Below are 25,097 nucleotides of genomic sequence, written 5' to 3'. Positions count from 1 at the left end.
TAAAACCCAAGTAGAACTACTATGGATCAATAACACACACCAAACCATAATGTTACCAACAATTGTGAAAATACCGAACGCTCTGCAGTACACACAATTACAAGGTTATGCTGTATCCAATATTGCTGATTAAAACTTTTTGATCTATGCCCCCTAATCAATTCCTGCATTTTTCAGTAAAAATGCTAGAATAAAGGGATGCAAAGAAAGAGAAAAACAATGATATGAAGAAAATGTTTTCAGTTATACAAATTTATTTATAACCACATTACATAGTGTATTACTCTTTTATACAGAATACAATTTAAACCTTTATAGTGATGTTTTAAATATCTATCATAATATTCTAAATAAAAAAAGGTAGAAAATAAAAATTTGGTCATCCCTTTCAGTCAACAAATCAATGTTTTGTTTAAAATAGCAACTGTATACAAAAATCCTTTTTTTTACAAAATAGCATGACATGTCCATCTAAACGTAAGAATTCCTAAAAATCTATAGACATCTCACCATAGAAATATGAATTTTCTTTACTGAACAAGTTGGCATACAAGCATTGCCTTTGCAATATACCACAGGTTTTGCACGGATGACAGCAATTTGATGTACACCATTACAAGCATCACTTTAATATTTCAAAAATTTGGTGGTCCTGAATTTGGAGGTGCTGGTGGTGGTGGTGGAGGAGGAGGGGGAGGGGGCAGGAGATGCATATAAGAATAAGGATTTTGTGTGGGCCAATTCATATGTGGAGGTGGTGGAGGAGGAGGAGGTGGAGGTGGAGGTGGTGGTGGAAATGCATGAATATTACCATAATGTTCAAACATATTTGGCGTAACATATTCTTGAGAATTTGCATTGTGGTAAGTGTATGACTGCGGCATCATGTATTGTCCTGGAAAGGTTGATGGGTAATATGGTTGGTGTTGTCCATATGCAATTTCTTGGTTATGTGAATTCCCCCCTTGAGAAAAATGAGGTGTGGAGCCATTTCTGGCGTATGGTTGTGAAAACCTTTCAGCACTGGAGAATGGACGCGATTTTTGATCACTTGTTGCTGTAAAAAAGAAAAAAAGTATTATTGAGAAGCATTGCTTCCATTGATCATTCATTTGTGCATAGCATACAAAGCATCTGAATCATAACAGGAAGCTTTTACTTATTTACGGTGGGTTTTTATCTGTGGTGCAAAGGAGCTAAGCCAATCATTTACCACCCCAGCGGCCAAGGAGATAGAGTACATGCCAAGCAGCATCTTTAACCCCTTAAGGACGAAGGGTTTTTCGGCTAATTTCTCGCTCTCCAACTTCAAAAATCCATAACTTTTTCATTTTTACGTGTACAGACCTGTGTGAGGGCTTATTTTGTGCGTAACAAATTTTACTTTCCCGTAATGTTATTTATTTTAACATGCCGTGTACTGCGAAGCTGAAAAAAAATTCCAAATGTGGCAAACGTTCTTGTGGGCTCAGTTTTTACGACTTTCACTCTTCGCTCCAAATAACACGCCTACTTTATTCTTTGGTTCGGTGCGATCGCGGTGATACCAAATTTATATAGGTTTTATTGTGTTTTAATACATTTTCAAAAATTAAACGAATGTGTACAAAAAAGAAAAAACATTTTTTGCCATATTCTGACGCTAATAACTTTTTCATACTTTGGCGCACGGAAATGTGTGAGGGGTCATTTTTTGCGAAATGAGGCGACGTTTTCATTGCTACCATTTTGAGGTCTGTGCGACATTTTGATCATTTTTTATTTCATTTTTTATGTTATGTAAAAAGGTGTAAAAGTCGCATTTCGGACATTTGGGCGCCATTTCCCGCCTCGGAGGTCACCGCCGGCCGTAACCGTTTTTATATTTTGATAGATCGGGCATTTTGGGACGCGGCGATACCTAATATGTCTGTGATTTTTACTGTTTGTTATGTTTTATATCCGTTCTAGGGAAAGGGGGGTGACTTGAACTTTTAATATTTTATTAATTTTTTTTATTTTTTAAACTTTTTTTTTCACTATTTTTTTAGACCATCTAGGGTACATTAACCCTAGATGGTCAGATCGCTCCTACCATATACTGCAATACTACAGTATTGCAATATATGGCGTTTTTGCAGGTCTTACATTACAATGAGCCACTGGCTCATTGTAACGAACCTGCATAAACCATGTAGCCTCGTGTCAAAAGAAGACCCGAGGCTACCATGGTAACCGATCGCCGCCCCCCCCCCCCGATGACGTTCGGGGGCGTGGCGATCGAAAAAAAGATGGCGGCGCCCGGGCGGCGTTTAGAGGGTTAATAGCCGCAATCAGTGCAAGCACCGACCGCGGTTATTAGCGGTGGGGGTTTTGTGCAAAATGCAAAAACCCCCACCTCTGTATGAAGAGGACTCAGCCCGTGAGCCCTCTTCATACTTCCCTTATACCTCTGCGCCGTAGAGCTACGGCGCAGAGCGTTAAGGGGTTAATCTTTCTGTGTAACAAATATGCCCTTAGCTGCTATACATTATATCATTTTGGCAATATTGAGTTTAACCTGGTCAGAAGAGTTCTCCAACTTACTTTGTTTGTTCTTATCAGATTTCTGTTTCTTTTTTCCTGGGTTCTGCCCGTGCCTTGCATGCTTTGCTTCTCGTTCCTGCTCATCATCACTGTAATCTACTGCCTTACAAAAATACAAAAAGAGAAAATGAATACATGGCAGGAGTAAGAAATCCAAGGGTTCAACTCTCTGTATTGGGATATAATCACCTCCACACCAAATACCAAGACTTTAAAAGCAGAAACAAATCACCACTGGATCTTGTGAGAGGTGCACCAGGATCATAATGCAATTCAGAAACTTATCATCTTTATTGAAAGATTAAGAGTCTTGCCCTCTCATTAAAACCATCTGAGACAACTAAACCGTGTCAAAGGCACTGCGAACACCAAGCTTTTCCAGACCCGCTAGAATTTATTGATCCAAATTAATTTTGGAAGTGTGTTGCAGTAGTTACATTAGTGTCTATGTTTGTCTGGAGACTACAAAAAGTTGCACCCAACATACTAATTTTCCTGCAAGGGCTTAGAGATGCATCCATTTCCTTCATTTCGCACAATATCTATGGCCTTCCGTTTTTGACAGCCATGTGCTTTGGCAAATAGTTTCAGTGCGTTGGTGGAGAAACATGAACTTCCCATTCCCTGGCAATGATGTCTTGTTGTGCACGCAAGCTGAACTTGCAGGCATGAGGGAAGCTGTCGCTACAGTAAACACCTCCACATGACGTCTACACACAGTATAAAAACATAAGACTGCCACCAATGCTCCCAGACAAGATCTGTTTCCATATTCTCACCATGCAGCAGGTCACCAGTACCTCTACTACTCATCTGTTTACCATAGGAATTCACCCATTACTACCTTCTATTTCTCATATTGTTTTGTAGGTGGTCTCAATTGTAATTGTGTACATTAGCTGTGTCAGTACACCGTCTTCAAATATGACTAACCATTACACAACTACACAACCTGGCACTTCGCACTTCAGGCTTGACAAAGAACAATATGTCTGAAACGTTGTATTTTCGGTGATCTGTTATATATAAATTTGTCTACAAATGATTATTGCCTACTACATTAGTGACCGCTAACAATTTATTTAAAGGGGAACCTAATTTTCACGAAAAAAAATGTTACAGAAGCCCATTACACCTGCATTGCAAATATGTCTTTCTGCCCTTTCTAAACATTTGCATTAATATAGAATTGTGTGTTATAACTTACCTCGAATCCTATTTTAAGTTCCAGAGTTTGCCACTAAGTGGTGGGGGGCCTAAAGCTGAGGAGTGAGCAGCACAAACAAGTCACGTGCAGTTTTTTTTAAATGCATCCAAACCAAAGGCAAACTCTGGGACTTAAAATAGCATTCAAAGCAAGTTATAACACACAATTATATTGTAATACAAATGCTTAGAAAAGGCATTACAACATATTTGCATTCCATGTGCAATGGGCTTCTGTAACCTGTCTTTAGTGAAAATCAGGGCCCTGGTGACAGGTTCCCTTTAGTGGTTAAGAAGTTAATTCTAATAAGACTAAAAGAATGTGTGCACAATATTCCCATTTGCCTGTCTACCGGAGTGAGAATCTGACTATGAGCACCACCATCCAGGAGAGTGTGGTAATACTGCATCCATTACATAGAGATACACCCAAGTCTCTCGCAATGCTTTATAGACAAAGCCCTTTAAGGCAGTTATTCAACTGACCAAAATAAAATGAAGTCACAAAATGATGGTTTGGAAAGCCATTTACTTGTCAGCCGCTCTGACAATTTGTTGGTCGTATACCTTAGAATAAGAAATAAGGCTTCCCAGAAACAAAGCTGCCAATTGTGCTCTAAAAAAAAAAAAAACCCACTACAGTAAAAGATGTACTAAAAGAAAAATACTATTACACTACATGAAACATGAAAACATGTTCCACAAACTTTTGGCAATTCATCCATTTCCGGCCTCTCATAGGCTAAGCTATCTGAATGGGAAATACAAATAATATGAGAAAAGTAAAAAATAAGAAATAAATCCAGTTTTCATCTCACTTGAATGGTTACTTACATCTGGGGGTGGCTCTTGGTCATTAGTCCATGAAGCATCAGAACCTTTTTCTCTAGAAATAAAATGAATTGGAAATCAGAGGTTAAAAATAAAACACTTATTAACATTGGTACTTTTGGAGGTTCTTTTAATCACAAGTCATTCCCCCACAAAAGTACTTCCCAAACATGCAGTTGCTGAAGTCTAAACCAGTTGTGGATCACACTAGCTAACTAACCATTGTTAAATCCAGTAAGGGAGGCTGGAGGATATAATTTTTTTTTTTTTGTATATTTAACAAGATACGTACAAATAAGGAAACCAGCCTACTGTTCTGTATCCAATAGTGAAACACACTAGAATACCAGAGCTAAATCACCAGAGTACAAATATTTACAAGTCATAAAACTTTACTCTTACAATATAATGGGGGTGGGAATATTCTCCAAAATTACCACATATTATTCCATGGGAGAAATCTTTGAATGAAATCTTTTCTGATAAACAATGGCAGGGGGACCTGCGCATAGCGAACACGCCTCTTAGCTTCCAAATAAGAGGTACATCTATCACCAAAGCTCATTTACATTGGTATTTTGCTCCGACCAGACTTAACAAAACCTTCCCTTCCACCACGCACTTGTGCTGGAGGAAGTGTGGCCAACACGAATCCTTACTGCACACTCTGTGGTCATGCCCAGTCATCCGCAAATTTTGGAACAAGACGTCCAAGATATACATGAGCATCACCCACACCAGGGTTAATTTATCCCCAGCTACTGCATTACTACCTATAGATATCGATCAGCTCCTGACCAGTAGCAGAACTATAGCTACCCACTTGGCAATGGCAACTAAACTCATTACAAGACACTGGACAGAAGTGCAGTGCCCTAGAGAAGAAATAATAAGTCTGGTTAACACAACCTGTAAATTTGAAAAAAATTCTTTCCAGAATCACACGCACCCAAAATTCACAAGAGAATGGGGATGTGGCTATCCAGCCAGTATTACATTTAATAAAAGCTGATAGTAGTGTGCATCTCAGGTCACAGTTCCGTTTAAGGATGAGCAAGGTTTCTTGGTTAGGTCCAGGAGCAGCACCTCTTCGCTTCGCTTTCATTTCAGCACATTACACGGAATGACCAAGCTTCAACTGGATCTTACTAACAACTGGACAACCTTGCAAGGGTATATAAAATCGGCAGATATGTCATTGTATGTCTCAGAGGACTTTTTACCAGCTCGCTCTACCTATAAAGCATCTAGTAAAATGTAGGCAAACCTTGTATATTACTATATATTGGCTGCAATTTCCTAGATGTGTATTCATTTCTGATGTGATGTATGTTTTTCTTTATGAAAATTAATAACAATATAAAAAAAAAAAACTTCACTTTTACCTGATTGTTAAGAGCTCAACTTTACTAAATATTTGTAAAAGCAAAAAGTAGCCGTACAGACTGAACAATTCATAGGTGGACAAAATGGTAGCATCCAGCTTGCACTATAGAAATAAATGGTTGGATCATACCTGCCAACAATGGTGCAGGAGCCACAGATGTAGGAAGGCCTGCTGAGTGGAGTAAAGTGGATGTTCAAACCGGAATCACACGCCCTATTACACCCGAGGGATAAGCTAGTAACTTCCACCCTTACAAGGGCATTTCTAGAACCGTCCCTTAGAATGTGGGTATCACTTAATAGTGCCTAAAGTGCACACAATGCATTTGCAATGGGGGCATACAACCGCTTTCTTTTTCTACCTAGAAAATTCTATCATGGAAGTCATTTCCCAACTGTGGTCTATACAGGCGGTCCCCTACTTAAGAACACTCGACTTACAAATGACCCATAGTTACAAGCGGATATTGGTAATTTATTGTACGTTAGTCCTAGGCTACATTAAGCAGATGATACAGTTATCAAATGTGTCTGGAATGAAGCTTACCCCGACATACCCCTGAGGAAGCCACCAGGCTCGGTGGCGGAACGCGTGGGGAGCCAGCTCCCATCTACCCCACACATGGTGATATTTTTCCATTTGTCTTTGCCTTGCATATGATTTATGTACTCATTTTGTGTCATATTCACATTGCAATACTAGAGCTTCATTTTCATCTGCCAGGTATTGGTCATTTCTTTATTAGATTTCAGGGTAGTTGGGACAGCAACCTTTATGCTTCATTTTTGCACATGATTATACGGTTGCCTATAGCAACAAGTGCTCATTCTTTTGCACATTATATGTTTTTGCTGCTATATAGAGACCCAGCACTGGATAGTGCTTTTTAATTGTTTTTACTGGTTTGGAATACACAACTGTTCTATGTAAACATTATTAAAGATACCTCATTGTCACTCAGTTTGTGTATAGTATTAGTACCTATAACACGTTCCTTTGTCTCGATACACGCTATGCTTTTTTGACGTGTGGTACTTTATTTGGCCTTCATCCATCTTATATAAACATATATGATCATCAGGTTTTAATTTACTTGACTATAAGCAGAGGTCACCAGCACAATTGTGTTAAAAAAGCCCCACTCTGCTTGTACTCAAAATAATAATATATTTATATAGTGTTACCGCCTGCTGAGGTCATAATTTGTGTGACAGTAGATCACATAGACATGCATCTGCTGGTACTTCTAGGATCCCGAAGACGTGCTGTAGGGAGAATAGGATGCCGGGGGTCAATGCCAGAGGGTGAGCACCAAGTTTATTTTTTTCGCAGGGACACACTGCTAGGCATTGTATTAAATGGAGGGGCTGCTGTGGACATTTTATTTGAGTAGTGTAGACTACTGGACATTTTATTAGAGAGTAGCAGCTGCACTTCCCACCCTAGCCTTAGACTAGAGTCAATACGTTTTCCCAGTTTTTTGTTGTAAAATTAGGTACCTCGGCTTATATTTGGGTCAGCTTATACTCGAGTATATATGGTATATAAAATGTAGCTGACATAACCTTTGAATACAGCACAGAAAAATTGAAGGTTATGTTGTGTGTAGCGGCTTTGTGCTGTGTTACTATGCTTTAGGTTAGTTGTATGTTATATAACATACTGGATGGTGAAAACATATGAAGAGTTTATATATTTAAAAAAAAAAAAAAAAAATGTAACAAAATAGTTGATCTTTCCATACGAAATATATCCATAAATATGAGGCCCTTGAGGTTTATGAAAGGTTACTACAGACATGTTTCTGTCACTTCCATTACATGGAGAGACAAAAAAAAATCTAAAAGCAGTGAGGCATACCAGTAGTAACATGAAAAAGCTGCTGCACATACAGACAAATCAGATGCACCACTGTCCTGCTGTATGTCCTAGTATCTGACAATCTATTGGATAGCTGGCCTTACATAGGACCCTAAAATAATACACAGTAGTTTATGTTCCTCTTGCTGCAAAAACTACCCCAAATCAACACCGCTACACCACTGATAAATGGAATGAGGTGCTTGGACCGATATGCTGTGTTAGGTACATTATGTACCAACACCTAAATTGTGGTAATGTCTCAGAGATTGTTCCAGAAGTCACTGGTTTCAAGTCACATGTTTTTTTTTTTAATGGGGCAACTATTCCAAACAAGCCATATTTGATGAGCCTTTGATTGTCTAGTAAAAACATACATACATACATACATACATACATATATATATAACAAAAGAGCCCAGAAAAACTCAAAGATTAAAAGGTGAACTTCAGGCTCAGGGAACCTCAGCGTCAGATTGTACCATGCATCATTGTTTGAGCTGAAGTGGACTTAATGGGATAGTACCGAGGAGGACACCATTGCTGAAAACAAATTAGCAACACTGGAATTTGCAAGAACTACATGTTGAAAAGCCACAGAGCTTCTGGGAGAATGACCTATGGAAGGACGAGACCAAAATCAAACTTTACAAGGCACCTCAGCTCTATGTTCAAGCATAGCTTGAAAAGAACACTGTACCTACTATTAAACATGGAGGAGCCTCAGTTATATTTTGGGGATCAGGCACAGGGCATCTTGTATTTGTGCAGGGTACAATGAAATCTCAAGACCATCAAGGGATTCTAGAGAGAAATGTGCTGCCCAGTGTCAGAAAGCTTGGTCTCAGTTGCCGATCATAGGTCTTACAACAGGATAATAACCCAAAACACCCAAAAATAGCAAAACATTGGACTATTCTGAAGTGGCCATCTATGAGCCTGCATAGAAATCCTATTGAGCATCTTTGGAAGGAGCTGAAACCTGGAGTCTAAATAGGGCACCTTCACACCCCAGACAGCTGAAGCAGTTTGCTAATGAGGAGTGGGCCCAAAATAACTGATGAGAGGTGCAGAGGTCTCAATGACAGTTACACAAATGGTTTGATTGCAGTGATTGCCTCAAAAGGTTGTGCAACAAAATATTAAATTAAGGGGACAATCATTTCTGTCCAGGCCCGTTTTGCAAGTTTCATTTTAAAAAAAATTTCAGTGGACGTGTGATTGAAAAGCAATGTCTGCTATTCATTTGTTCATTTTCATAAAAATTTAATTTCTAAATATTTTTTACTTTTGTTAAATGAAAGTTATTACCGTGACCACTGTGGGTTTTTCTTTCATTAAACGAGCGGTACCAACAATTTTGTTCACGTGTGTATTGTATAGAAGGCTCAGGTCAAATATAAGGTAAAATATGGTACGTATAGTGCAACTCATTATAATGCTGAGATCCAAGCGCCAGCACCCAAATAAATGACTCAGACACAGGAGTGATTACAGATGCACACATCCTCTGACTCCACTACAGAAGAGACATCCCTCAATATGTGGTAATCGGAAAGAATATCCGCTCCTTGCTGGTGTGCGAAATGTCACAAGCACGATCATGTTAGATCTGCCACTTGGGTGAGCTAACACACCTCTTTAGAGGATATGAAAGACAGAGCATAATATTCATACCAGGCTATTATATCCATACCATTGCTGTTTAAAGCGTCACTTAACCATAGGAGGATATCACGTGTGCATTTCACGGGGCGCAAACCTTGGTCCATTGTTTGCGGTTGCATGGAATGACTAGTGTTTAGCCTACCCAAACCGGCAATGTTCGGGGCCATGTTCAGACAGAAGTTAAAGGGGTATTCTTATCTGGTCATTCACATTCAGTTTCTTTAACCTGCCATATATAAACATTTCTTCAATTGTATGTTATTAAAAAAAAAAAAAAAAAGTTTCTGTGTGAAGATAATTTCCCATAAATGTAGTCATGTAGCCAAGACCGACTCTTTGGATACGGCCACCTCTCCTGGAGAGATTGCACAAAGAAACAAAAAAGTATTTGTATATAAAATGTCCGGGAGTTGCTGCAGGGGACCGCCGTCACGTGGTTATGATCGCAGAATCCAGGTGGTTAGGGAGGACTCCGTAGGCCATGTCTGGACACTGCTGCCAAAAAGTGAGGTGGTCATATCCCAGGAAGCTATCTCGTTTCTAAGGGACAACATGGCAACATTTATGAGAAATTATCTTCACACAGGAACATTTTTTTTTAATTAACATCCAATTGAAGAAATGTTTATATATGGCAAATGAATTAAATTAAATGTAGAGGCTCAGATAAGGGGTTTGGCAAACCCTCTATTCGACCGGCATTTAAAGGGTAACACCCACAATCAGTGCCAGCCCTGGTCATTACCAGGGTGGGCGAACCCGAATTGGTCTGCTCATTTCTTGTCATGACCACTGAAAAGATTCATTTATGAGCCCACAGAAATGAATTTGTATGTGTGCTAATCATTGAATTGTTGGATAGCACACGGACAAAAGTAATGTTCACTTGCATAAGGGATAATATCTAGTCGGAGTGGAAGTTGTGCATGTGTCTCGCTGTGCATCTCTGTGCCACATGGTTTATTTATATGGACCTTTATACCCAGAATTCGGCACATGAAACGCCATCCTTCTCCTTCATCCTGCACACGTTATTGGGCAAAATGAGCAATAAATGAAAGATATCAGCAGATTACTGGAGTCACTGCTATACAATATCACCATGTGTAAAAAGTGTACAGCTAATAAATGTCTTGCTCAATTACCTGCATTACATATCACCAAGGATTTGATGATACTCTGTGACTTCAAAGTTTGTAACAAGAAATATGAAGAACTAATCTGCAGCCATCAACCACAGATAAGCTAGAAGCCAAGGACAGAATGGTTTACCATACTGATGAGATAGCACAATATTCATTGCTAAACAGCTCTTGGAATATTAATAAGAGCTAACGAAAGCAGCATCACAGATTAACATTTTCTCATTCACACAAAGCATGAATTTTACATTTTATTTTGCTGCAAAAATCGGCAAACAATGAAATAATCTTTAGGCTTGTGAAGGTCAGTCAGTTCTTCTATGAACACAGGACCACACAATGACATTGTCTAGAAATGTACATAGCAGTTTAGTTATATTAAGAGCCCCGCACTGTTCACCTGCGTTTCATTTTGAAAAGAACAGTTTTGAGGAGACAGTCATAGATGGCTGTGCCCAATACACTACGGCCTCCAGCTCCTGATTCAATCATCCTTCCAGTTTTCAGTACTGCTGTGCTGGCTAAAATGTCACAGGTGACACCTCGCAGCATAGATAAGGCCATCAAGGCCACTTCTGAACACACTAAACACCAGGTGCAGTTAGCGATCACATGTGCATGCCGAGCCCCACCCCAGAGTGTTTGCATTGCGTTTGACTGCAGTATGTTTTGTGGGGAGTTTCTTCCTAAGTATATCAGATTTTCAAAAAGGTAACATGGCCATCTATGACTTACAATCCTGCACTGGCTCAGAAGTGCGTCAAATGCGGTTGGTGACGTTCTCCTAAATCTTTCCGGCTTTGTACCTTGAAGTAATTGTACATTATAGGATGCGAGTAGTTCCTGGACCACGACATACAATTACATCTAGGCGAACGCCTGGGCTCAGAGGCTGGGCCTGTGCGATTGCTGCGGGAGCGTGGCTGCATCTGAAAGCCAGGCTCCCAAAATACCAGCAAAGATTGCGATAGTCATGGTGACCGCACTGTAGAGGGGGCAGTACCAGATACTCAATCGCCACCCTCTGTGGCAGCCCTGGGGATTTAACATTGACTGTGCATACTGTCTGCTCTGTGCCCATACAGCAGTTTACCACCACATATGGGTTATCACCACACTCAATTGGGTATCAAACATTGTGGAGCTTATCATTTAATCCTTTGTGAATGTTAAATTTGTAGCCAATTTTCAGTTTCTAAATTCCACTGCCATACTTTTCGAACTATAAAAAGGTGCACAAAAAATCCTTTGATCTTCTCAGAAATCAAAGGTGCGCCTTATAGTCCAGTGCGCCTTATACATGAACCGTACTTACAGACAACAGCTGCCTTGAACTGTGCACAGGTCTGCCACCTGCTGGTCATTCATCCTTATAATCCGTTGCTCCTTATATATGAACCTAGACGTTTTAGCAGGCATTTATTGATGGTGTGCCTTATATAATCCGAAAAATACGGTAATCGCTATGGTGCTGCTCTCCAAGGCCTCCGTCGGCGCCATAGAGATTACTGGAGCAGAACGGTCGTGCGCGGCCATCTGCTCCATTAATCTGATGGAGCAACGAGGGGGGTCTCTGCAATGAGACCCCCACTGATCAGCAAGTCAGGCCCTATCCACGGGATAGGAACACTTTAAAGGATTTTTCCGCTGAAGCAAAGTTTTAACCACTTACAGTGACACAAGGCAGATAAAAAAAAGGCTTAGTCATGAAGGGGTTTATAAATGGAATATGTTTTATGAGGATGTAAGTGAGGACTGCCATCTTTGAAAACCATGTACTGTATAACATAGCAGTCTGTACAATACTGTTGAGTATTTCCCATCTAAAAAAAAAACATTACACAACTGGCAAGTGGACAGAAGAGAGAAAATAGCTTCAGACCGTGAAAACCTCTGAAGGCACGGATTATGCAGTCAATACAATAGTTCAAATAATGAAATCAATAAGTTACCCAAGTCAACTGCGTGCTAACCAAAGCGAGTGTGTAATAGACTAGAGGACTCCTGTTACTCGGCAGCTGCTGTGTGAACACTGCCAGGAATTCTTCAAGGCTCTTATGTGGCACCGCTCAAGAGCAAGTAGAAAATGGAAATGTGAAAAGGCAATTTAGTGTTGAACCTAGAAGCAGCTCTTCATTTTTGAGTGTGATGCTTTTACCTTTATCGCAATTTCAGGAAACAAAAAACGAGAGCCACTACCATCAGTTGTAGGTGAAGGAATTGAATAATATAAATCTTGGGGGCAATTTACAAACAAAATTACCATTTTAAAATCCTCTTTAGTGTTGGCGTTAAATTGTTCTAAAATACATTATATCCTCTTCTCTTCCGTTGCAAGGAAAAAAAAAAAAAACACTAACTTTGCTGTCTATGGGATTGAAGAGTGGAGCTGCAGCACATTTGCTTTAAGACTGAAATTTACAAAGGGGACTTGGGATACCAGTTTTATTAATCGTAAAAGCCCTCAGAAGACCCCTTATACCTTTTTTGTTTAACCCCTTGGCGCAAAAAGACGTACAGGTACTTTGGGAAATACACTCACCGGCCACTTTATTAGGTACACCTGTCCAACTGCTCGTTAACACTTAATTTCTAATCAGCCAATCACATTTAGGCATGTAGACATGGTCAAGACAATCTGCTGCAGTTCAAACCGAGCATCAGTATGGGGAAGAAAGGCGATTTGAGTGCCTTTGAACGTGGCATGGTTGTTGGTGCCAGAAGGGCTGGTCTGAGTATTTCAGAAACTGCTGATCTACTGGGATTTTCACGCACAACCATCTCTAGGGTTTACAGAGAATGGTCCGAAAAAGAAAAAACATCCAGTGAGCGGCAGTTCTGTGGGCGGAAATGGCTTGTTGATGCCAGAGGAGAATGGGCAGACTAGTTCGAGCTGATAGAAAGGCAAGTGTGACTCAAATCGTCACCAGTTACAACCAAGGTAGGCAGAAGAGCATCTCTGAACGCACAGTATGTCGAACTTTGAGGCAGATGTGCTACAGCAGCAGAAGACCACACCGGGTGCCACTCCTTTCAGCGAAGAACAGGAAACGGAGGCTACAATTTGCCTGGTCTGGGGAGTCTCGATTTCTGCGACATTTGGATGGTATGGTCTGAATTTGGCGTCAACAACATGAAAGCATGGATCCATCCTGCCTTGTATCAACGGTTCAGGCTGGTGGTGGTAGTGTCATGGTGTGGGGAATATTTTCTTGGCACTCTTTGGGCCCCTTGGTACCAATTGAGCATCGTTGCAACACCACAGCCTACCTGAGAATTGTTGCTGACCATGTCCATCCCTTTATGACCACAATGTACCCAACATCTGATGGCTACTTTCAGCAGGATAATGCGCCATGTCATAAAGCTGGAATCATCTCAGACTGGTTTCTTGAACATGACAATGAGGTCACTGTACTCAAATGGCCTCCACAGTCACCAGATCTCAATCCAATAGAGCATCTTTGGGATGTGGTGGAACGGGAGATTCGCATCATAGATGTGCAGCCGGACAAATCTGCGGCAACTGTGTGATGCCATCAAGTCAATATGGACCAAAATCTGGACCAGCACCTTGTTGAATCTATGCCACAAAGAATTGAGGCAGTTCTGAAGGCAAAAGGGGGTCCAACCCGTTACTAGCATGGTGTACCTAATAAAGTGGCCGGTGAGTGTACATTCCATTGCCGCATCCCAATCTACATGTATGTTCCAGCGATCGCCCAGGCTCAGAACCAGATCCCATGTGATTGCTGTGGGAGCTAGGCTGTATGTGAAAACCTGGCTCCCCTGGCTCTCGCGATCTCGGCTGTTTAACCCCAGATGCTCCGGCAGGGCATGGAGGTGCTGCCCTCTTCCATGGCAGCCCTGAGGTCAAATTAAGGACCTCAGAGCTGGAGGCCTTAAATGCCTGCTAAATCGTTCTAACAGTAGAATGTTGCAATTAGTATTGCAGTACATTACAATAAGCAAGTTATCAAATGGTCACCTTTTTATGTAAAACAGTTAAAAAAAAAAAATCAAAACAAATAAATGAAGATCTCCTAATACCCCATCAGATATAAAAATCTAATGAAAAAAAAATATATATATGCATAAATTACGATATTTTCACATCCAACTAACATTTACCCAACATGATATCAATAAAAAGTACAGCTTGTCCTACAAAAAAAACAAGCCCTAAAACAACTCCATCTACAAAAAGAAAGTTTTTTTCACAGCTGCCGGACAACTCCTTTAACTCTAAAGGTGGCCGGAGGGGGCTGCTTAAAAAAAATAAAGATCTACCTACCTTCCGGTGTCCAGCACTGCTGTTGCTCTGGTCCAGACGCCATGTAAACAAACAGTTTACATGCACTGTGCTGGATTTACATGTGCAGTGCTTGATTCAGCTTCCGGCCGGCCGTGGCCGTACACGCCTATCCGTCCCTATTCACAGCATTGTGCATGTGGGCCGGAAGGTCGTCAGGTCCAGCGGGAAGCGGAATCCAGCACTGCTCTGGCGGCCATGTTTGTTTACATGGCGCCCGGACCAGAGCAACAGCAGCGCGGGACACAGGAGGGCGCAGGAAGGTAAGTAGATCTTTATTTTTTTTAAGCAGACCCCTCCGGCCACCTTTATTTTTTTTTCACAACTCTCGGACAACCCCGTTAATAAAATTTCACTATGCCAGAAGACACATAGGTCTGCTTGGCTGCATGTTACACAGAGGAAATGAACTCTAATATCAGTTTTTTGACTTTGGTCAGAGTGATCTGTGAAAAAAAGACTAGGACATGCTGTACAAGTCAAAGGAAATTTAACATCTAAATAGAGCATAATAAAACAGAGACACTTACTCAGGAAAAACTCATTGCCACGAGACTAAGCCGAGGATGGGAAATGCATCTGCTCTGTGTCCAAGCGCTGTCCGTTGCAGGGGTTCTGGCGCCAGCTGTTCGCTGACGTTCTACTATGTGCGCCGGCACACACTGATGTCAGCGAGTGGCTAATGTCAATATCCTTGCAAAGGACAGCGTGGGGACACGTAGCAGATGCCGGAGCATCGCCATATAGAAGAGGACCTGTCGGGGGGGGGGGGGCAAGGGGGGCATCGGAAGGCTGGCGAGGCAGCTCCTCATTCTGCTCTGCACCTCTACAACAATAAAAAGAAAGCCTTTTTTCATCATTCCGGTGAGTGCCGCATTTCCCTCTTTTGTTTTGCCTGATCTGTCTGCATATATTGGACGTGCACCCTGGACTGCTTTGTTTTCCCTAATGCCTAGTCTCCTGCCTTTGGTCTGCAGAAGGTGTTCATTTATGTACTCTGGTGTGAGCATTGCCGGCCTCTGAACTTTCTTTCCTCCTCCTGAATTGCATTGCCTTTTTACCACTGTTCCCTTAACTACACTACCAAAACTTCTGATTTATTTCAGTAAGTTTATAAATCAGACTTTCGTAATTCCCATTGTATTTTTATGGCTAAAGACAAATCCAAACATCTAAAAAGCCACATTGTCATTTACAGAAAAAATCTAATGGCATTCAGTTAGAACTGCCCCCCCTGGACAAAACCCTTTCCCAACACCTACCGTTAGGTCAAAGTGTCGGGCAGGAAGTATGATGAGAACATGGGGTGTGTGGAAGACTGCCACCAATAGCCACGATCACAGCTGCTTACCTCAATTGTCAACTCCGCAGCTAAGTATTGTGGCACATGGATGACAACACACTGGCACAAAATGTACATCACGTCTTTATCTAGATATTTATATAGCCAATGCGCAAGTGTCCTGTTATAAGCAGTACATATCTATACAAAGACAATATGACTAAAGTAAAAACAGTGACTGATCATTGCTTACTTCTCTGCTATCATTCGCTGTATTATTGATTTTGAAACCTCACAGAAACTAGAACGCTGTAATACAATATGCTTGCACATTTAACAAAAAAAGTAAAGTTGCCTTGTGTTGTGGCTGAATCTTACCCCACAGTAAGCACCCTATGCACAATGTAACCGGGTGCTATGCTGCATTACTGGCGGTGTTGTGCGGGTGATGAGCGCTGCGGACAGAGGCAAGTGTATATGTGGCCACGGACAGCTGTCATATGGGTGATCCCAAGTCCACCTGTGCCTCCACCCCACAACAACCACTTTGCCCAACAAACCACCTGCCAAATCGGATTCCCCAATCCTTCACCATGCCCCTTATTTGTATTTACCACACGCGAATTAAACCACGTAATGGAAAATAGCATTCAAAGTCGAAAAAGCCATTTTTTTGCCATTTTGCAACATATAATAAAATGTTATGAAAAGTGGTCAAAAGGCTGTACAGTCCTCAAAATGGTAGCACTGAACATGTCATCTCATATCACAAAAAAAAAATTACACCACACACAGCTTCGTACACCAAAGTATGAAATAGCTAGCGCCAAAATAAATTAGCACCAGAAGATGGCAAAATGATTTTTTTTTTCTGTACAGGTGGTTTTAATTTTTGTAAATGTAAATAAACATTAATATATTTGTATAGGTTTATCGCTGTGATCGTACTGACCCACAGAATAAAGCAGACATGTCATTTGGGGTGCACAGTGGAAGTAGTAAAAACAAAGTCTACAAGAAAATGCCTCAAAGTCATTTTTTCACCAAATTTTACTGCATTTGGAATTTTTTACCACTTCCCACCACAGGACAGGACATTGGATATTAAATACCATTACTATGAAGTGCTCTTTAGAAACATACCTTTTAAATGCATCAGGGATTATATATTGTGTAAAGTCCTCCACAGATGGAGCAAAATACATGTTATCCTTCATTTTTATTCCAGTGGATTCAATATGTTCTTTAGTATTAAAGCGAACCACATAAAATGGATGCGGGACAGGTCCAAATATCTCAAATATCTGTGAATACAGAAAACAAACAAGTCAGTTGCAGTACAAAACGGATCCCACTTTGTTCACTGATCATACATTAGGCAGCAAACTACAGAGCCTTTATATTGCAAGAGCCTGCATGGTATCAATGGTTTCTGTAGGGCTACCTAGTCAACCTACATTACAAAATTTTTCAACCAGGGGACACATCCTCCCACTTTTCCATTGCGAGTAACACTTCTCGATACCAAGCGTGTACTAATTTGAGCATAACAACATTGCATGCAATTTTTAGGGAGTACAACATTTCATATGGATACACTTGACCTGAATCCGTGCATCTCAATTGCACCATTTGTTTTACCAACCTGAGGAAAAAGGAGTAGGACCAGCCAGAGTCATTCAGTAAAGACTGAAAAAACTCCAGTCACATGACCTGCCGCAGCAGTGCAGAACCCTTCTGGCCAACAGTATTTAAACAGGCTAGGGGGTGGTCTCCCTGCCCATTCATATACGGGGTGTATGAGATGGTGCTATAGGCAACACAATGCAGTACCGTGAAAGGGGTTTCATGTCATAGCAACGATGTGCATCTTCTCACCTTCCGACAACCCCCCGGTCATACAGACCCCAAATATTTTACCTGGAGCTACAATTAAAGTATACAGTTCTGACTTGCATACAAATTCAACTTAAGAACAAAACTGCACCTCTATTTATATTTGTTTGATGCCAAGAGATTTTCAGCTGCTTTATTTTGTGCTTATTTTATTTTGTGCTGTATTTGATGATTCTGTGCTGGTTACAAATGCAGTGTAAAAAAATAAATTACTTGATTTGACATTTATTGCATAAATGGCCATCTGGGAACATACATACATATACATACCGTATTTTTCTGCCTATAAGGCGCACCGGACTATAAGGCGCATTAGTCCGATGCGCCTTATATATGTAATAATTCCATATATAAGGCGCATCGGACTATAAGGCGCGGGGTCCGGGGGCGTGGTAGAGGTCCGGGGGCGGAGCGGAGACGCGACGCGGAGAAGAGACACGACGCGAAGACGAGACCCGACGAGACGACACGGGGAAGGTGAGTGGGGAAGGTGAGGGGGAGGTGGAGGAGGACAGCGGACCATACTTACATAGGTCCCCGCTACCGGAGACAGCAGATCTCCAGCGGGAACTGCAGACCACGCGGCAGAAGTTGTTCGTGCCGCGTGGTCTGCAGTTCCCGCTGGAGATCTGCTGTCTCCGGTAGCGGGGACCTATGTAAGTATGGTCCGCTGCCCAGCGCCATACATAGGGCGCACCGGACTATAAGGCGCACTTTGGATTTCAACGGAAATCCAAGGCTTTTAAGTGCGCCTTATAGTCCGGAAAATACAGTATATATACATTCAATCATTTATGTGTGGTATTAAAAATACTCAAATGGTAAGAGGAGCATTTTTACTCCTGTTTTTTGAAACACAACACAAATGGTGGGAGGAAGGGTGTAGCCTGGTCACAGAGGCTTCTAGTGAATTGCTTGCAATCTGCAACTAGAAAATTTTGCATTGTTACCACATGGAACTTATTTCAAGTGTTTCTATGGAAACACATCCGTGCATAGCCCCTCCAAGACATAATTTGCGTTGCATTTTAATACACAACAGAAACCGTGCATGTGTACAAGGCTCATTCCCACAAACTAAATGGCAACCAATATGGGGCTGCACCATAGACCATTTGAAGTCTATGCACCGGACCGTGCGCGGCAAAATATAGGACATGTCCTATATTTTGCTGTGCTATGGTGTCGGCCCTGGTCGAGTGGAACTGGTGGAGTGCAGGGGATGAGCAGCGTTCATCGTTCCTCCTCTCCAGTGCGGTGACGTGTGCATGTACCCAAAGGGTTGCTGATGTGTGCCCTCTGTCAGGACCCACTATGGAGAGGCAGGACACAAGCCCGACTTGCAGAAAGGGACCCAATATTGAGAAAGGGTCCATGTTTGCCTGGATTGCTGGTGGTCCCCTTCATCTTATCGATGGGGGTCCCAGAAGCCAGAACCCGGCAATCCGACTGATATCCCCTATTCTGTGGGGGAAGGAGAGCCAAAACCCTCTCCTTAAGGAAATTAAGATTTAGAAACCTACCGGTAAATCAGTTTCCACTAGTCCACCATGACGGCCACCTGGAGGATGCCCTTTGACCTCTGTGGGAATAGGAAGGAGAGAGGTTAAAAGTCCCCTCCCAGCATCCTCCCACCAGTGTCTACCAAATAACCACACCTGGAATGGATGCAACTGTATTTATTAGTATGTTAAGTCACACACCTGAATACAACAAAAACAATTAATATTAGGGAGGGAATAAATAGGCCGTCATGGTGGACTAGTGGAAACTGATTTACCGGTAGGTTTCTAAATCTTAATTTCCACCACGTCCCCCATGACGGCCACCTGGAGACTTATCAAATGAGATGATAAGCTAGGGTGGGATGACTGATTGAAGCACCTTCCTTCCGAAGGCCAAATCTTTATTTTTAGGAATGTCCAATCTGTAATGTTTAATGAATGTATTTTGGGAAGCCCAAGTCGCAGCCCTGCAGATTTGGTCTAGTGTAGCTCCCCTTCTTTCTGCCCACGAAGTAGACATGGCCCTTGTAGAATGGGCCTTTATGTTCAATGGAACCGGCTTGTTCTGTAGGTTATAGCACTTTGAGATTGCCATCTTGAGCCATCTAGCGATTGTGACCTTAGATGCCTTTTTTCCCTTGTTGGGTCCCTGGAATTGAATGAAGAGGTTATTATCTACTCGCCATTCCTCAGTAGATTGAAGATACTTTAATACCATGCGCCTTACATCAAGAGTATGCCATTCCGCCTCCCTGGAGGATGTCGGATTGCTGCAAAAGGATGGTAGGATAATTTCCTGGTTTCTGTGGAAATTCGAGACCACCTTTGGAAGAAAAGCAGAGTCAAGAGTTATTATAATTCTGTCATCTAGAATCTTTAAGTAAGGCTCTTGAATAGAAATGGCTTGTAGTTCTCCTAGTCTTCGGGCTGAGGTTATAGCTACCAGAAAAACTGTTTTTAAAGTCAGGTTTCTGATATCAATGTTTTCTATTGGTTCGAATGGACCTTTGGATAAGGTATTGAGAACCAACGTAAGGTCCCATGTAGGGATTTTAGTAAGGACCTGAGGACGGATCCTAGAAGAGGCGGTTATAAACCTTTTTACCCACCTATTGTCCATTAGGCAGCAGTCATGAAAGGCACCAAGGGCAGACACCTGCACTTTTAAAGTGCTTGTGGATAGACCCCTTTCTAATCCAGCCTGCAGGAACTCCAACACCTGAAAGATATTAGGGTTATCTTGTGATGGAGGTTTGTCCCCACAAAAAGATACAAATTTTTTCCATATTTTATGATATATGGCAAATGTCACTGGTTTTCTACTTGCCTGTAGAGTGTTCACCACCCTTGATGAAAGACCCTTTCTTAGCAGGAGTTCCCTTTCAGGATCCATGCTGATAGGTCGAAGTAACTCGGTCTTGGATGAAGAACTGGGCCTTGAAATAGGAGATCGTTCTCTGGAGGAAGTAGGATGGGTTCCTGAAGAGCCATGGATCTCAGAAGAGGGTACCAACTCTTCTTCTTCCAGTTCGGGCAGATTAGTATTACCCTGGCCTTGTCCAGGTAAACCTTGCGTAGTACTCTTGAAATCAGGGGAATTGGGGGAAAGGCATATGCTAGTGGCTGGTCCCAAGTATGGCTGAATGCGTCCAGAGTCGAGAATGGTTCCCTTGTGTCTAGAGAATAGAAAAGGTTGCACTTTGTATTCTCTCTTGAAGCAAACAGGTCTATGAGAGGTTGCCCCCATAAGGTGATCAGATGGTCGTAAATCTCCTGCTTTAGACACCATTCGTTTGGTAATAGTGTTTTCCTGCTCAAGAAGTCGGCTGTTAGGTTCTCTCTTCCACGAAGATGGGTTGCGGAGAGAGATTGGCAATTGTTCTCTGCCCATTTGAAGATTTTCTGTGATAGTGCCAGTAACTCCGGAGACCTGGTGCCCCCCTGTCTCCTCAGATATGATACAGTGGTGGTGTTGTCGGATAATATCAGGAGGTGAGAACTCTTTAGGTGAGACCTGTTGGATCTCAGAGTTTCCCAGACTGCACACAATTCTCTGAAGTTGGAGGATTTGGCACTGATTTCTTGAGTCCATTGACCCTGTACCAGTTGATCTTGAAAACAGGCGCCCCAACCTGACTTGCTTGCATCTGTTTGAATGGTAATCAAGGGCTGTTGGATCCATGGGACGCCCCTTCCTAAGTTCCTTGTATCCAGCCACCACAGAAGATCTCGTCTGACGCTCAGCGGGATCTGGACCCTTTTCTCTAACCCTCTTGGTGATTTGTCCCAAGATGAGAGGATCCAGCTTTGGAGGGATCTGGAATGGTTTTGGCACCAAGAAACTGCTGGGATACTGGCTGTCATCTGTCCCAAAAGCTTCATCGCCGTTCGGATTGAGACGTATGGTTTTTTCCTGAATGATAATACGAGGTGTCTGATGTTGTCCTTCTTGTCCTGTGGAAGAGAAGAGATTTGGCGACATGAGTCTAAGATTACCCCCAAAAATTTTATCTGGGTAAGGGGAGAAAGACTTGACTTCTGAAAGTTGACGATCCACCCCAGACTTGTGAGTGTAGAAATTGTAAAATCCCGAAACCTGATTAGGTCTAAGCTGGTACTGGCTATAATCAGGAAGTCGTCTAGGTAGGGAACGACAGACACATCCTGATTTCTTAAGAAAGCCACCACCTCTATCATCAGTTTGGAAAATACCCTGGGAGCGGAAGATATTCCGAAGGGTAGTGCGCAAAACTGAAAGTGGTGAGTTACCCCTTCCGGAGAAAGAACAGAAAATCTTAAATATTTCTGAGAGGAAGGGTGGATGGGAACGTGATAATAGGCGTCCTTTAAGTCTATGGTGCACATAAAGAAGTTTTGGTGGATGAGGGGTATAGCAGATCTTACCGACTCCATCTTGAAGCGTCTGTATATTATGAAGCGATTTAGTCCTCTCAAGTTTATTATAAGACGATTCAATCCGTTGGGCTTTTTCACTGTGAACAGAGGAGAGTAGAAACCTTGTTCCTCCTGATTGGGCGGAACTCTCAGGATGGCCCCCAGTTGTAGCAGGTTCTGGACCTCCTGCCAGATGGTGACCTGTATAGAAGGAGATGATGAGGATGGGCGGAAGTATCTTTGTGGGGGAAGACAGGAGAATTCTATTCTGTAACCATTTTTTATAATATCTCTTGCCCAGAGATTTGATGTTATCTTCTCCCATTGGGAAGTATAAAACATGAGTCTTCCCCCAACCTTGGCGTCACTGCTTCTTACTTTTTGATGGGTCACTATTTGAGGAGAACAAGAAGCCACGACCTCTGCCTCCCTTGGGGTAGCTCCAACGGCCTTGTTTGCCCTTCCCTCTGTAGTTCTCCCTCTGGTCCTTGGGGCCACGAAAAAATTTCTTTTTGGTGTCGGGGCGATTTTCCGGAAACCCCATCTTCTTGTCGGCAGCTTTCTCGAGAATGGCATCGAGGTCCGGGCCGAAGACGAACTCGCCTGAAAAGGGGATTCCACACAATTTTGTTTTGGAGCGTAAGTCCCCTCCCCATTGCTTCAGCCAAAGCACTCTCCTCGATGCGTTGGATAGAGCCCCTTCTTTAGCTGAAAATCGGATGGACTCCGCAGAGGCATCAGCTAGGAAGGCTGTTGCTAACTTGAGGAGAGGAATATTCTCTAAGATAACTTCTCTAGGAGTATGGTCTTTAACATGGTTTTCTAGCTCTTTCAGCCAGAAGAGTAGTGTTCTGGCTACCGAGGTGGCCGTCAGGTTAGTCTTCAGATTTAGCATAGATGTATCCCATGCTTTCCTGAGTAGTGCCTCGGCTTTACGGTCCATAGGGTCCCGTAGTTGCCCCGCATCTTCAAAAGGTAAATCCATTTTCTTGGATACCTTGGACACTTGTACGTCCACCTTAGGACATGCGTCCCAGATCTTCGAATCTTCAGGTTCGAACAGAAGTCGTTTCTTAAAATTTTTGGAAACTGCTATTTTCTTTTCAGGTTCTTGCCATTCTGCCGTGATTAGATCTTTCAGGGTATTATTAACAGGAAAGACCCTTCGCTTTTTGGTCCTCAATCCTCCGAAGAGATCCTCTTCAACCGATCTAGGAGGGATTATATCTTCAATATTTAGAGTATCCCTTACTGCTTTGAGTAATCTTTCCATTTCTTCAATAGGAAACAGATACCTGGCTTCAGATTCTTGTAAGTCAAAATGTGTTACTTCTGAATCTCCATAAGAACATGACGGAGATTCGGAAACATCTGAATCCGATACCGGAGTGGCTAAATCTGGATCCCTACGAGCTCTCTTAGGGGAGGGGCCCTGAGGAATCTGAGAGGTTGAGGTGAGGGATACAAATTTTTCTTCGATAAACTCCTTAATCTCATCCATAAAGGAGGTTTTTTCGTCCCTCAATAATTTATCAATGCAAGATTTACATATCGGTTTCTTATGCGTATCGGGTAACTTGCTGAAGCACATATTACATCTTCTGCTCTGAACATCAGATTGTTTAGATTTAGATTTCGCCACTTTGCCCCCTTTCTCCTGCTTCTCCTCCTTGCCTTTCCCCCTTCCACCAGATTCCTCCTGGAAGGGAAAGGAGGAGAATTTGTTGCAGGAGACCGTAAAACATAATATATACACATGTAACATGTGGAGGACACCTCCAGCGCACTTACAAGTACCAGCGGGTGGAGAGAGCCTGCATCTGCCTCTTCAGACATGGCTGTGACGGCAGGGAGCAAAACACACGGCTGCACGAGAGTCCAGAACCAACTTGATCTTAGACCTCAGATCAACGCTTACCGTCAAAACCTGACTTAAATACCTTCTAGGGGAGCCCATCCCCCTGTTGAAGGCTGCAGCCGGCGTTCATGCTCCGGACCCGGCATCGGAGCGTCACTTCCGGTCGCGCCGGAAGTCGTCATCTGCCTCCGCGCGACACACCGGGATTTTGTATTTGAAGCGCACGGAGCGCCACCGCTCTCCCTTAGGCGCCGCCGCCAGCGGGATGAGCGGTGTTTCATCAGGCCGGACGGGGATGACCAGGGAGGGCCGAAGCCGCCCGTGGACCCGACCTGCGTGGCTTGGTCGAGGACCGCGCGACGGTAGGTGTTCACGTCCCCCCTTACACCTGGATGATGCAAGGAGAGATCTTCTCTCCATCCTGACCCTGTGGGAACAGGAAGAACACTGGTGGGAGGATGCTGGGAGGGGACTTTTAACCTCTCTCCTTCCTGTTCCCACAGAGGTCAAAGGGCATCCTCCAGGTGGCCGTCATGGGGGACGTGGTGGAAAAACAACATTCTTACGGCAAATTTGTAAGGTGTTCTTCAAAGTGTACCGCAGCGATACCATGTTTTGTGAAATCTTTCCTTCTGAGCTTGAAAAAAGGCTGTGAGATCCTCCCTAAGCATCACCCCATTGACTTTAGGG

At 42.6% G+C, this 25,097-nt stretch overlaps 1 protein-coding gene across 2 annotated transcripts in view; it reads right to left on the bottom strand.

The window, feature by feature from the left end:
• Positions 1-225: 225 nt before the first annotated feature.
• The window catches only part of NAF1 (nuclear assembly factor 1 ribonucleoprotein), a 44,365-nt gene continuing 19,493 nt past the window's right edge, over positions 226-25,097 (bottom strand). For both annotated transcript variants that reach the window (XM_072120394.1, XM_072120386.1), the window contains exons 6-9: positions 17,397-17,557; positions 4,606-4,657; positions 2,566-2,668; positions 226-1,057 (exon numbers count right to left, since the gene is read on the bottom strand). In XM_072120394.1, coding sequence (XP_071976495.1) covers positions 636-1,057; positions 2,566-2,668; positions 4,606-4,657; positions 17,397-17,557 — 738 coding nt within the window. In that variant the 3' untranslated portion in view covers positions 226-635. The remainder of the gene's footprint in view (positions 1,058-2,565; positions 2,669-4,605; positions 4,658-17,396; positions 17,558-25,097) is intronic.

Source organism: Engystomops pustulosus, chromosome 1 (genome assembly GCF_040894005.1).
Source record: "Engystomops pustulosus chromosome 1, aEngPut4.maternal, whole genome shotgun sequence".
Taxonomy (NCBI): Eukaryota; Metazoa; Chordata; class Amphibia; order Anura; family Leptodactylidae; genus Engystomops; species Engystomops pustulosus.
This window is presented reverse-complemented; position numbering and strand designations above follow the sequence as displayed.